General features: G+C 58.0%; 1 protein-coding gene across 1 annotated transcript; it reads left to right on the forward strand.

The window, feature by feature from the left end:
* Positions 1–384: 384 nt before the first annotated feature.
* On the forward strand, positions 385–12,492 carry SPMAP2 (sperm microtubule associated protein 2; the record flags this gene model as incomplete). Its single annotated transcript, XM_080823614.1, has 8 exons — positions 385–812; positions 1,860–1,959; positions 2,109–2,326; positions 2,821–2,882; positions 3,766–3,835; positions 5,514–5,631; positions 8,515–8,674; positions 11,893–12,492. The coding sequence occupies 8 exons, from the start codon at positions 385–387 to the stop codon at positions 12,129–12,131; spliced, it is 1,395 nt and encodes a 464-aa protein (XP_080679740.1). The 3' UTR covers positions 12,132–12,492.
* Positions 12,493–13,804: the final 1,312 nt, after the last annotated feature.

Below are 13,804 nucleotides of genomic sequence, written 5' to 3' on the forward strand. Positions count from 1 at the left end.
CAAACCCTGCAGCTCACTGTCCTCAGGCTCCCAGGTGGTCTCATGGTCAGAGGGAGGCTGCCTGTGCTCTAGACGTTACAGACAGTCCCCGGAACAGTCAGGAAGAAGAGGTGAGCACTCTTCCTCATGGGTCCTTTGGGGGCGAGGAAGCCATTGCTAGAAGACCCCTGCAACTTCCCCCTCAGGTCTCACTCCTAACCCAATGCTGGGAAGGTCCGGTTGCCAGCACGGGCTCCCTGACCTGGGCACTAATGGGGTCTTACCAAGAACAGGTGTGGGATGGCATTGGGTACTGGTCCTGGATTAGCCAGGAAAAGACAGAGCAAGGGGCTCAGGTCTGGTGGGTGAGTGGCCCCCACGAGCTCCTGCCGTATTGTCAGAGTGATGGCACGTGTGGCCACGCTGGGAGTGGAATGTGGGCAGCCGGAATGCGGGCGGCCATTCTCCCGTTGCCGGGTGACCACCGACACACTTGGGTGTTTGGGGAGCAAGGTTGTAGGGCGGCAGAGGGCCCAGTGCATGGGGGACCAGAGGCAAAGTTCACTTCTCCACCACCACAGCCCGGAGGCCGAAGCTAGCCCACACAGGGGACAGGACAATGGTGTCCTGGGCACGGGCACCCAGGACACGGTGTCTGGGAGCCGACGGGCCACAGACGCCGGGAAGCTGAGATTTGAAGACCAGGAAGAGGAGGCTTTCCCAGAGGAGGTGACTGGGGAAGAAGTCCCTAGCCCCCAGAAGCCGAAAGTGGCCCTCGTGCAGCTGGACGGGGGTCCGGAGAAGGACGTGGACGAGGGCGTCTCTGAGATGAGGTGGGTCTGCCCAGCTGGGGCGGGGGCAGTGGGGGGAGAGCGGCGATCCCAGCATGGCCCCGGAGGTGTGTGTGCCCCGTGTGTCCTTGTGAGGGACTGGGGTGCCCCGAGTGTGAGCTGTGCAGGAGGAGAGGGCAGCCCCTCGCTGGCCTCTAAGGCAGAAGTGGGCAAATTCAGCTCCGTCCAGGGCATGGGGGTCAGGACTGGAAACCTTCCAAAAGCACCCATTTGGGGAGCTGGGCAGGCAGGGTTCAGATGCCAGAGCCGGGAAGTCAGGACCGGAGGCCCTCAGTCAGAGAGAAAGAGAAATGGGGAGAAACTTCCAACTCAAAGCCAAAACAATCCTAAGTCCCTCAGATTCCCCCAAGTGTCTGAGGTGGCCTGGCCGACAGGCCCCGGGCCTGGAGGGTACCGGTGATGGTTGATGGGTCTGGGGGTAACCGAGGAGTCCTGGGGAAGCAGGTGCTCTCACTCCCCTGCGGGCCCCTGACCTGGGTTCCTCCGCTGCAGCCGCGTCTGTCCCGCCCACCCCACACTGCGTCCACCCTCGGGGTTCGCTTGGTCAGTTCCGGCGGAAGAGCCTTTCCCCCTTGGCCCCTCCCCCCACACTGCAGAGGAACACCCCCCCCCCCCCCACGGAACCTGTGTCTCACACACGCGCGCTCACACACACACGCACGCATGATCAGTGTGGTGGGTGGTGGCCAGCACCGTCCGCTGTTGGGGAAAAAGCACCGGCCAGCGAGAGGGGCCTGGGCAGTGGCGGCGGAGGGAACCTGCGAGGGAGCCGGCAGGTGTGTCAACCCCAGGCTCTGGCACACAGTTGACACTTAACACCTGCTCGTGAGATTGAGTCGGCTTTAGCCATCTGCAGTACTTGGTGTGTGGGGAGCAGGTCTCCCCATCTTTGCAGAGGCCACACAGTGGTGACCATCTGGTTCAGAGCTGGGACTTCCACTCGGGGGTCCGCCATGCCAGACGGCGCCCCGGAGAGGTCCCTTTCCACCGGGCAGGCCCTGACCCACTCCCCACCCACCTCTCCCAAAGCCGGCTGTCCGTCTCCCAGAGGTTCCCCAGCGTCTCCCCCGTCGGAGGGAGGAAGAAGAGGAGGCTCTTGGAGCTGGCAAAGCCCAAGACTAACTGGCAAGTCTTGAAAGACAGGTGAGGCTTGTGGGTGGCGTCGCTGGAGGCTGGGGCGGGGCCCACGGGGAGGAGGGCAGCCCCTGGGGGTCTGTCCGTGTCCCCCGCCCCCCCACTGCTCGGCTCCCTTGTCCCATCTGTCACCCACACTATGAGCTGGGGACAGCTACAGAGGGAGGCGAGAAGTCAGGGTTGCAGAGGCGGGCCTGGGGTGGCTTCTGGGCGCCGGTGAAAGTCAGTGAGGCCTTTGAGCAAACGGGGCCACAGGGCAAAGTCAGGGGCTCGGGCCTGTCTCATCGCAGGACGGGGTGCTGCTGTAAGGGCTATGCCTGGGTGTCCCCGTGCCGGAGGAACTTGCAGTTTTGTGTCTACTGGTAAGTCCCAGGGGGCCCCTCCATCTCCTGCCACGGTGGGGGCGCGCCCCAGGGGATCCCTCCTCCTCACCAGGGCCAAGGACTGGGAGAAAGGGCCCTCTGACAGGGGACCTCCTCACCTTGAGGCGCATTCCCAGCTCCACCCTGGTGCTCTGGCCATCCGCCCACCCAGCTGAGAAGTGGGTCTGCTCCCGTGATAGGACCCTGGGTCCTGCTCTTAGCTGTGCCTTTTTTCCCCAGCTCCCCCTTCTCTGAACCTCAGCCCTGCTCAAAATCGTCTACGTTTCCCCACACGCCTCTCTGACCTACCCCTCTCCATGTTCTCTCAACATGTCTCTCCTTCCTCCTTCCTCAGCTACCCTGCCCCTGCCTTACTGTCTCCCTCCTGAGTATGTCTGTGTTTGTACGGTGCCCTGAGCTCTGTTTCAGAGCAGGGCACAGGAAGCCTGTGCCCCGGCTCCCTTGACCCTGAGCCACTCCTTGGTGTGTTCCAGGCCTTCTGTGTACTGGACAGAGAGGTTTCTCGAAGACACCACCCTCACCATCACAGTGCCGGGTAGGTGGTGCCCACCCACCACCCCCATTTCTCCATCAAGGGGTCACCTAGCTCAGGGGTGGGCCGGAGGTGGCCCTTGTCCCAGCTCTGGTGCTGGGTGACCCCCGTTCCACTCCGATCTGTGCCCAGATCCAACCGAGGAGAGCAAGCTGGGGTCTCCCCTAGCCCTAACCTCACCAGGATTCCGTATTGCTGCTGCCCCAAACCCCATCTCCCAGATAGCTTATCTCTGGCCCCTGTCTCCTGAGGAGCCAGAAATGCAAGATGCTTGTCCTGGGGTGAGGGTTGTGGGACACACTCTCCTGGGAAAATCCCAATTAGCACTACAGCCAAGATGGGGGTTAGTATTTTATTATTTATTATTTATTAAATGACTCTTTGCCTTCCCTTCTGCAATGGTTTCTACCCTTTTTGAGAGCAGTGGATTCCTTCAAATAAGACATTTCAATAAATCTCTTCCTGGAGAGAAGTAATAGGACAGGTTTTCTTGTGGGGGTTTTAGACCTTCCTCCGAGCAGACTCTAAGCCCCTGTCCACCCTAGGTGTGTACTAACTGCAGGCCAAAATCCGCTTTCCCAACCAGTGGGTTCTTGGAGCCACACTGAGCTCTCTTGAGGAACTGATGGGCCTGGGATCCCGTTCCAGGCCGGCTGCTCCCCCCTGTGTGCCCTGAGTAAGGGACTTGAGGCCCCTGAGACCACTGTCCCCAGAGTGGGGAGAGCGAAAGTCACTTCTCTGTAAGGTAACAGGTGCCCAATGCTCTAGGCCCTCAGTGCCTCACACTGGGGCTCTCACTCTAGTTAGTGGAACCCTGAATTAAGGCAGAAGGAAACCCCTTTGGTGGGCAGGTTTTTCAGCCGGGGCTGTTTCCTGTTTCGCGTAGAGGTGTCCCGCCGAGTGGAGGAACTGGCTCGACCTAAAAGGTTCTACTCGGAGTATTACAACAACAACAGGTAAAGAAAGGAGTCCTGGGCAGGCACTCTGAAGGCGGAGCTGGCAGAAAACCTCTCCTTGCTGTCCCTTGACAGAGGGTGGCCTGGGGAGCGTCCAGGCCCCGGGAGTCGATGAGCTGACCTCCAGCTGGGCTGGGCTACTCGCCAACCGGATGCCTTGGGCAGGCCCTTGGCCCTGCGAGCTCCAGCTCCCCCTGCGGGGTGTGTGGAGGTGGAGGTCACACTCAGAGGGAACTTAGCACAGTGCCGGACCTAGTAGGTGCTCAGTAAATGTTACTGACCACCATTCTGGATTTTGTTGGCCCTAAAAAGCTAGCAATCCTAAGACCTTATTTTATGTACAACTTTTAACACCATACCTTCTTATTCCTTGGAACTTTCCTGCTTGTAGAAAGTGATCTATAGAGTTATTTAGACACAGATTTTAATTACCTACTTTTATGCATATAAAAGGGAAAATAATAACCAAGATAGGTTAGCTAAACTGTGTCTGAGTGTTTCGAATCATGTCTTGACTCAGACGCTGACAAGTTCCCTCACACTGTTTTCCTCGCCTGTCTTTGGGACGGCAACGTTTCCTTTCATTCTTGAATCATTGTGCAACCTGAAGGTGACTTAAACTGCAGTGAGACTGCGTCCGTACGTCCAGGAACCGCATTCAGACTTAACGTCCGTACGTCCAGGAACTGCTGTCAGACTGACATCCGCAGATTTGGGAGCTGCCGTCAGACTGATGTCCCCAGGTCCGGGGACTGCCGTCAGACTGACGTCCCTAGATCCAGGAGCTGCCGTCAGACCGACATCCGTAGATCCGGGATCTGCCGTCAGTCTGATGTCTGTAGGTCCAGGAGCTGCTGTCAAAGTGACGTCCATAGGTCCAGGGACTGCATTCAGACTGACGTCCGTAGGTCCAGGGACTGCTGTCAGACTGACGTCCGTGGACAGGAACTGCTGTCAGACTGACATCTGTAGGCCTGAGAAGTGCAGTCAGACTTATGTCCGTAGATCCAGGAATCTCCATCAGTCTGATGTCTGTAGATCTGGGAGCTGCTGTCAGACTGATGTCTGTAGACAGGAACTGCGGTCAGACTGATGTCTGTGGACCCAAGAATGCATCGGATTCAGCTGAGGCCGTTTCAGTGCCAACACGCACCCCAGAGTGTACACAGGCGAGGGCGGCCATAGGACCTCTGACGTTCGGCTGACAGCATTTATAAGCTGCGTTCCAGCCTCAGAGTTGTGAAACTAGGAACCGTCTGCCTCAGATCAATGAAACGTGGCTTTCTTTCGTGGGCAGAGGGAGACATGGCATCTGCTTTCAGGAGACGCGGGCACGCACCCTCTTATCCCTTACGTCCAATCCTGACCCCAGTCCCAAAGGGGTGTGGACGAGCCCTGGGAGCCACTGTCACCACAGAGGGGGACAGGGAAGCACTGAACAGGAAGATAGCCTTTGCACCCTGAGCTGGGACGACCTTGGGAGAGGGTAGCTCTGTCCTTGAGGGGCTCTCTTTTAGGGACTCTTACCTGAATCCCTTCCTGGAGGTGTTTTCAAAACACTCCACCCTCCCAGGTGTCTCTTATCCCTGGACTCCGAGACGGGCTGAGAGGACGCAACATAGGTGGGAGACAGCCACACCCCGGCTGAGCTGCCATGTCAACTGTGGCTGTCCCCTAGGATCACCCCCACCTGGCCTGTTCCCCGGTCTTCCCTGGAACACCACGCCTCCAGTCGCCTGAGGGAACTGGCCGCCCCGAGGATCCGGAATAACATTTGGAGCATAAACATGTCTGAGGTAGGTGCCTTGCTGGCCTCTGCTCCCCTGGGGGTGGCGTCGGAGGGCACAGACTCCGGGGCCGTGGACGCATCGCGGCTCTTCGAGCGAGCGGGAGTCAGGGGGTCTGTCTGCTGGGGATGGAGCTGGATTTCCTCTCCACACCGCCTTGGAGCCGCTCAGGGAGCCCCCCTTCCCTGCCCATTTCAGAGCTCCCCGCCCAGGCTCGAGGCAACTGTGTCCGGTCCCCGTTCCCACGTGTTCCCGTTTCCTGAGTGCCATGAGAAGGGTCAGATTCTCGAGCGTCTCAGCAGCCATGCCTTTGGGGCACTGCTGGGTCACGGGGGGACCGCTCAGCCCCCGAAGGACGCTTGAGTTGTTTCCAGGTTTTGGATCGTACGAATAAGGCTGCTGTGAAGCGGGCATCTCATTGTGGTTTTAATCTGCACTAAATACGTTGATGGCATGGCTGTTTCCCAGAAGCCCCACTTCAAAAGTTTTTAAAAGCCAATCCAGACACCACACCGTTTCTCTTCTAACTCCTTCAGGATGCATTTTTAACTGACATCCATAATATCAGCAATCACACCAAAACCTGTAACAAGAACACTTTAATACCCAAATACCGAGCCGGTGCTCACTTTCCCCAATTGTCTCCCCAAAAGCCTTCTATAGCCAGTTTGGTTGAGCCGGGATTCAAACGAGGGCGCTGTCCTCGACCTGTCCCGCCTTTTACTGGGGAGGCACCTGCTGTGTCCTGGGCTGCCTGCCTGGCCTTTGCCAGTTCAAGCCTGCCCTGTTGCCTGCTCCCTTCTGTGCGCGAAAACCTTCCATGGTTCCCAGTCTCTGGGAAAGTCCAGATTCCCAAGCCGAGAACGGAAGGCTCTTCCTGACCTCTCCTCCTCCACCTACCTGCTTTGCTGGGCTACACGTGGGACCCTCGATGAGCCTCCAGGCCTTTGCCCACGCAGGGCCCGCCACCTGGAATGCTTCTCCCCTCTCTGTCTAGCCCCTTTGCACTCAAGAACCCTCCTTCCCTTGCCCGACCCTCCCACTCCCAGCCAGGCTGGTGGGGCCCCATCTCGTCTCCCAAATCCTCCTCCTTTGCCCTTTCCCAGCCCCTAGCCCAGTTTCTGGATGGACAGTCGATTCTCCCACCAGACTGGGAGCAGCCGGAGGACGGGGACCGCATCTTTCTTGCTCTGTGGCAATATTCCTGAGCTTATCCTACCCTGTGCGAAGCACAGAGTGGCTATCAGTTATTAGCCGAAGGCATGGACAGGTGAATGCTTACCTGCCCGCCCATCCCTCCAGGCGGGACTGACGTCAGGCTCACGTCCACCCCAGGGGTCAAGGCTGAGCTGGTCCGTGGTGGGGAGAGAAAGGAGGAGGAGAGAGGAGAAGGAAGGAGGAAATGCGGGGCTGAGTGGAACGTGACATCATAGACACCAAGATGTCTTTGATAAGAGGAGCACCTGTGGTTTTTAGGGAAGACAATTTTTAGAGGAAAGGGACTCAAATTTCAGACTGACCCCTGGAGGTCATTTCAGCCAAGCCCTGCTTCCAAGAAGCCTCCCGCTAAAACGGCTGTGCAGAGTTCTTACGACCGGAAACGTTGCAAATACACCGGCACCAGTCATGGCACTGGACCTCCCCCAGCCTCTCCACGGGGATGCAGACGGGCTCCTCCTCTTTAAGGAATAAAGCATTGCAACATCCAGCCTGGCTCCCTCCTTCCCTCTCCGGAAGCATCAGGAATGGCCCCTCATCCTCCCCTCGTCACAGCCCCAGACGTTCAGCACGTGACTCTGCCCGCTCCGATTCATCTGCAGGCGGCCTGCGGGCACCCGTGGAGGGCAGGCGGGTCAGGGAAAGAAGGTGGGCAGGACCCAGGCTAAAGAGGGGGCGGCCAGGGAAGAGTGGGTCTTGGGTGCACTTTTCTGGGGTGGGGAGGCGATGGTTGGCAGGCGGCTAACAGAGCTCTGTCTACGTGCTGCCTTTGGCACAAGCTTCAAAGCAGACAATCTGGGCAGTGCCTGGGTTCTCCAGAAAACGGGAAGCAGCCATCCATGGAGCAAGTGGGTCGCGTTTCTCAGTGAAATGTCATGAGGGCTCCCCTCCCCGTCTTGAGCAGCTTGGCCGCATTGCCGTCATTTCAAGCTTCATTAGTACCTAGAGCCACCAACTACAACCGTGGCATTTTGTGTCCTTACTACACACCCGTGGCACGTTCACGCTCTTGTTTCCCCTCAGTATCCGAGTTCCCAGCGCTGCATGTGATACCTGGAGAAACAGTATTTTCCCGACTGGATTGCATCCCACCCGACGAGTATGCTGTGACTGGTCTCCTTAGTCCCTGCCTGACAGACAGCTTGGCTGCGTCCAAGCCTTTGCCACGATAGTCAAGTGACAGTGACTGTCACTGCTGTCATTTCCTTCTGCTTCAGGGCCGGGGGCTTCTCTATATGGTGGTCTTCAAGTGTCCACATGTCCAGCTTGAGGACAGGTGCTTTCCAATGTGTTTGTACTAATTTACTCTCCTACCTGCCATGCAGGAGGATTGTCTCTCCTCCCATGCTCTTGCCGGGGCTTGATCATTTTTTCAGACTTTTCCATTTTTGCCAGATTTCTTGGCATGGAGTGATATTTTGTCATTTTAATTTATGTTTCCCTGGTCAACAGAGGATTATTGATCCTTTAGGTTTACTCTCCTATGGTTTTTGGGTTGTTGATTTAGAAGAACTCTTTATATATGATAGCTATTAATCCTTTGCTGAACCCATAGCAAACTAACTTCTTCGCAGTGAGTCCTGTGTCTCTTACTGTTGCTTATGGGGTCTTTCTGATCCAGGGGCCTATGAGGGATCATGGACGGTAGTACTCTTTCCCTGTAATTGTTTCCAGGTGTCCCAGGTCTCCAGGGCAGCCCAGATGGCCATCCCCAGCCCGAGGATCCTACGGCTGGCAGAGCCCAGGTCCCCAGCCACCTTGTTGGAAGAGTGGGACCCCATGCCCAAACCCAAGCCGCACGTGTCAGATTACAATCGCCTCCTTCACTTGGCCAGTAAGTAGTTCCGTGGGGGTATGGGTCCTCAGTAGGCTCTTGTGTCCTTCCCCACTGGCCACGGGTCGCAGGCTAGGATACAGCTGAAAGACCTGGAGCCAAGGAGGCTGTTCCTGGGGAGCAGAGCTGAGAGGGGAGTGGTGCGAGTGCATCTCCTGGCTAGGGCACTTGGGTGCGGGAGAGCAAGGTGGGGTGCGGGCCAGGCTGCAGCCCCGGGGGCTGAGCCAAGAGGTCCTGAGAGGGACCTAAGAGGGCAGCCTGTACGCGGCATTGACCTGCTTCTTCCCCTTCCTTTAAAACGAACGAGACCGTGATGAAAGTAATGCACCGGCTGTAGAGACTTGGGCAGCAGGGAAGGGCATGGGAAGAGGGGTCTGGCCCAGAGACCATGCAGCTGGGTGTGTTCCCTTCTGGGCAGGCACACACCGTGTGTACACAGATCCGCCAAGTCCTGGGGCCCTGGGTCTGTGTGCCTGCACCCACCCTTCCCGACACTCCCCAGTCCTTATGAGGGACCCCTGTGGCCTGTGCCTTTGGAGTGCACCTGCCGCTGCCCCAAGTCCCTCCCCCCGCAGTCCCCTGGGGCCCATCATCTGTCCCTGGACCAGAGCTGTGACCTCTGCCCTGATCCCGGCACCACCTTCACCTGTCCCCGTGGGGCCATCAGAGGCGTCCTGCTGGGCACAGCCCCGATTCCCCCTCCTCTGCTCGTGACTACCCGCCCCACCCCGGGCTCCTGCGTCTCTCACGTGGCCCCTGGGACCAGGTGGTTTGTGCCCTGGCCACCTGGACCTGCCTCTCTTCTGCTTGGGCCTCCCCAGCAGCCCTTCCCATGGCCTGGCATGCACTCCCCAGACACCGGCTCCGTCCTCTGCCCCCTTGGTGAGGCCCCTTCGTGCCCTATTTCACTCCACAGCCTTCGCCCACCTCGGGGCACCTGTGAGCCCCATCACTGTTCCTGCTCCTTCCTCAGGGCACCTGTCCCCTGCTAACGTGGCCTACAGTGATGCATTTCTGGGTCTGCTTCTCGTGTGTGTGTGTGAGTGTGAGAGATGTGCCAGGCCCCAAGTGTCGGAGGCCCTTCGTCGGGCACAGTGCAAAATAACCTCTTCCCGGTGTCCCTCTTTTTTCAACTGTGCTTATGGGGTCTTTGGTTTGTTTGCTCGCTTACCTGTCTCCCTGACCTTCCTTGATGAAGCGTTGAGTGGAAGAAAGCAAGGAGCACACGTGTGCGTCTGCATCGGGCCGTCATGTCCCTCTCACACTCACACATCGGACACACATGCATGCGTGCCTCCGTGCCCCAGATGCACACGTACCTAGACACGTGTAGACCATGCTTGTCAGGGCGCTGTGAGGTGGTCTCCCTCACACAGTAGTCTTGTGCCCCCCGTGGCCGTGACCACCGCTTTCAGGAGAGACAGCCCACATGAGGCTGTGCGGGCGTGGGAAGCGTCCACGGTGCTCGCCGCTCGGCGTGTATCCACAGTGTGCTGGGTGGTCGGGGACTGTCACCACCCCGCTGTTAAGTCGTTATTGGCACAGTGTTTTTTTTAAATTAATCTAGTTGAGAAAGAGAGAATCGCAGACAGACTCCACTCTGAGCGTGGAGCCCGACACCGGGCTCGGTCTCAGGACCCTGCGATCACGGCCCAAGCCTAAACCAAGAGTCGGATGCTTAATGGACTGTGGCCACAGGCGTCCTGTCATTGGCAGAGGTTTAAAGCCAGATGTCATGATGGTGGGAGTGCTCCTGAATTCTCGGAGCAAGTCAAAGAAGTCGGGAGTTTGGGCGTGGTCTTCCTGGCCCAGGGGCCACCCTCCCGCTTGGCCCCTTCTCTTTGGCACGTCACCTCACATCTCTGTCCATCCCTGATGGCTTCCTCCCCCAGGCCCTGCGTAGGCGGGTGCCTGCCTGGTGAGAGGGACCCTGTGTCCCTTGCTCTGGGGTCTCTCCACTGAGGGCTTACCTGCTGAGAAGGGGGTCAGCCTTTTCCGTCTGCACAGAGGCTCTGGACAAAGGGGGCTTGGAAAGAAGACTGTAGCCTCCCTCCATCCCCAGGGTCCTGAAGCTCCCAGAGCCGGAAGGCTAAGGGAGTGACCACTGGTGTCTGACCCTCTTCTAGTCCCCAGACAGGCCACGTGCTGCTTAGGGGATTGTGGGGGTAGCAGAGGAGGGGCAGACCAGCATAAACGGCCTGGGGGTGCCAACAGTGAGAAGAGGGAGCCTGGCTGAGCCACAGGCCTCTGTTCCCGAGAGTGGTCAGTCCCCAGCAGTAGCCACTGGGCCTGTGTGGCTATTTCAATGACATTAAAACCAATCAATCGGTAGATCTGAATGAGTTAATCAATTTCATTAAAATTGAATCAAATAAAACTCCAGCCCATATCAGGTACTCTCATCACACATGGCTGGTGGGAGACACGCCACCCGGTACGGAAAGCTAGGGCCCATAGGAGCCAGGACAGCCTCAACCAAGAAGTGGGCACCGAGTCCCAGAGGGGCCCCGGCCTGGGAGCTGCCCAGTGGTCCCAGCCCAGGAGAGGATGTGCCTCCCACACCCGTCCGCTCGCCCCCTCCCCGCTGTAGCTTTTGAGCAGGGAGGGGAGGAGGGGAGGGGTGGATCAGGCCCTTGGCCACGGACTGACCCCTCAGCGTCCCCCTGTCTGGGACCTGTGGCCATTGGAAAGAGCTTTTTGTTTACAATTCACCCCTTTAAAGTGTACAGTACATGACAGTAAGAGAATGAAGTCCACAGTGTGGTGGTTCTCACTCCATTCACGGGGCTGTGCTCCCATCACCACCATCAGTTTTAGAGTTTTCATCCCACTGAAAAGAAACCCCACCTCCGTTCTACATTGTCATCACTCCTCGTCTCCCCCTCCCCAGCCCCGCCCCCACGAGCCCCCTTCCCATCCACAGAGGAGCCTGTTCTGGGCATGTCACAGATGTGTGGACTCACACCCTGTGTGGCCTCCTGTGTCTGGTTCCCTCCCTGAGCACCGTGGGCTTGGGGTCTGTCCCTAGGGCCGCGTGTGGCCTCGCTCTTGTCCGCGGCCGGGGACACTCCCACGTGTGGGGGACCCTGTGTGTATCTCCATCCTCCCGCCAGTGGCAGCCCACTGGACCTGGGAGCTTTGACCTCCATAGGCCTGGGTAGACACACGTCTGAGGCCCCAGCGCCTGACGCGGTTTCCCGCTCTCTTGCCCTCTCCAGCACCCAAGGCCCAGTCCGACCAGTGTGTTCCTGACCGAGATCCGCGCTGGGAGGTGCTGGACGGCACCAAGAAAGCAGTGGCCAGTCCCCGGATCATCTCCCTGGCCAAGCCCAAAGTGCGCAAGGACCTCAACGAGGGCTATGACCCCTATTACATTTCCCCGGCGTCCCTGGCGGCTCGGGCATCCCCTCGCCTGTATGAGCTCGCCACTCCCAAGAGCATCACCAAGAAAGTGTGAGCGACCCAGACCTGGCCTCTGAGACCCCATTCCCAGTAAACACCCAAGTGCATTGTAACCCCGTGTGTAGTCGGCTCTGAGTGTCTTGGCCTGAAGGCGGGAGGGCGGGCTGGACGGCCAAGTGGAGGACGACAATAATGATGTTCGCGTCAGACCTGTGGTGTGTGCGGGCCTGCTACGTTCCGTACCGCTGTCTCCGGGCCTCTCCCACCCCTCAGATGCCCGACTTCTGCCTCCCTCGACTCCAGAACTTTCCTTCTGGATCTCCTGTGCCCATATTTGCTTCTCCAAAGACATCCTGGGTGTCTCCTGCACCTCAAGCCGAGTGACCTCCGTAATAAAACCAGCTGATGCCTATTGCATGAGTTCTTGGTCTTTGCAGTGAGCCAGTGAGGAGTCCGTAACCGCGCCCACTTTACAGAGGGGGACACTGAAGCTCAAAGAGGTTGGGAAAGACAGCGTCATCCGAGCCTCCCATGGCTGGTTGCTGGTGCAGAGGACCTCTCACACTGATTCTCTCACAGTTCTGGGCTCGGAAGTCTTAAAACCGCAGCGTGGGCAGGCTTGCTGGCGTCGGAGGCTGCGCTGGTGGGGTGGCCGGTGGCCCAGAACCCAGGCCCTCAGGGGCCCCGTCAGACTCGGGGCGCTGCACACTCCCCATCAGACGTGGGCAGATGAGACCCAAGAGAGGCTGCACGGGCCCAGGCGCCCACACCCCTCAGGCCCGCAGGCCCCTGCCTTTGCTGTCCCCGCTGCCCGGGGTGCCCTCCCAGCCTCTCTCCCCTCCTTTAAGACTCGGCCGAGGACACTGCTTTTTAGGGTCTTAGCTTTATTTCTTTTACTTTTTATTTTGAAGCCTATTCTGGTTTACAGGAGAAAGAAAGCTCACACGCCCTTTCCCAGGTTCGGAGTGAACATTTCACCCCATTGGCTTTACCCTCCGCTTTCCACCCGTGTGTTTTGTGCACAGATTACACTTTTCTTTGGGACACACTGTGGAAAGTGCCCCGGGGCCAGGTGGCTTATAAACAACAGAAATGTACTTTTCACGATTCCAGAGGCCAGGAAGCCCCAGATCAAAGTGCTTGCACACTTGGTGTCTGGCGAGAACTTGGCTGTCTTTTTCGCGGCCTGTTCGTGGGCAGAGGGGCACACGCGCTGCCTGCGGTCTCTGTTCCAAGGTCGCATGTCCCACTCCTGTGGGTTTCACCTCGTGACCTCCTGAAGGTCCCACTGCCAGATATGGTCACACAGGGGACGAGATTTCAATACACGAATTCTGGGGGGACACATTCAGTCTGTATCAACCCCTAAATATATCAGTGTAAGTCTTTTACAGAACCACAGGCCAGTCATCAACTTCAGTAAACTTGACATGGATATAATACATTTATCTAATCCACATCTGAATCCGTTTTTAAAATTTAACTTTTTAAAGATGTTATTTATTTATTTGACGGAGAGAGAGAGCACCCAAGCAGGGGGAGAGACAGGCAGAGGGAGAGGGAGAAGCAGGCTCCCCACCAAGCAAAGAGCCCGATGCGGGGCTCGACCCCAGGACCCTGAGCTGAAGGCAGAGCTTCAACCAACCGAGCCCCTAGGTGGCCCTGGATTCCAGTTTTGTCAACTGACCCCGTAATGCTCTTTATAGCCTCTCCCTCTGCACTGCTAGA

This window comes from Martes martes (assembly GCF_963455335.1).
Source record: "Martes martes genome assembly, chromosome: 1".
Classification (NCBI taxonomy): domain Eukaryota; kingdom Metazoa; phylum Chordata; class Mammalia; order Carnivora; family Mustelidae; genus Martes; species Martes martes.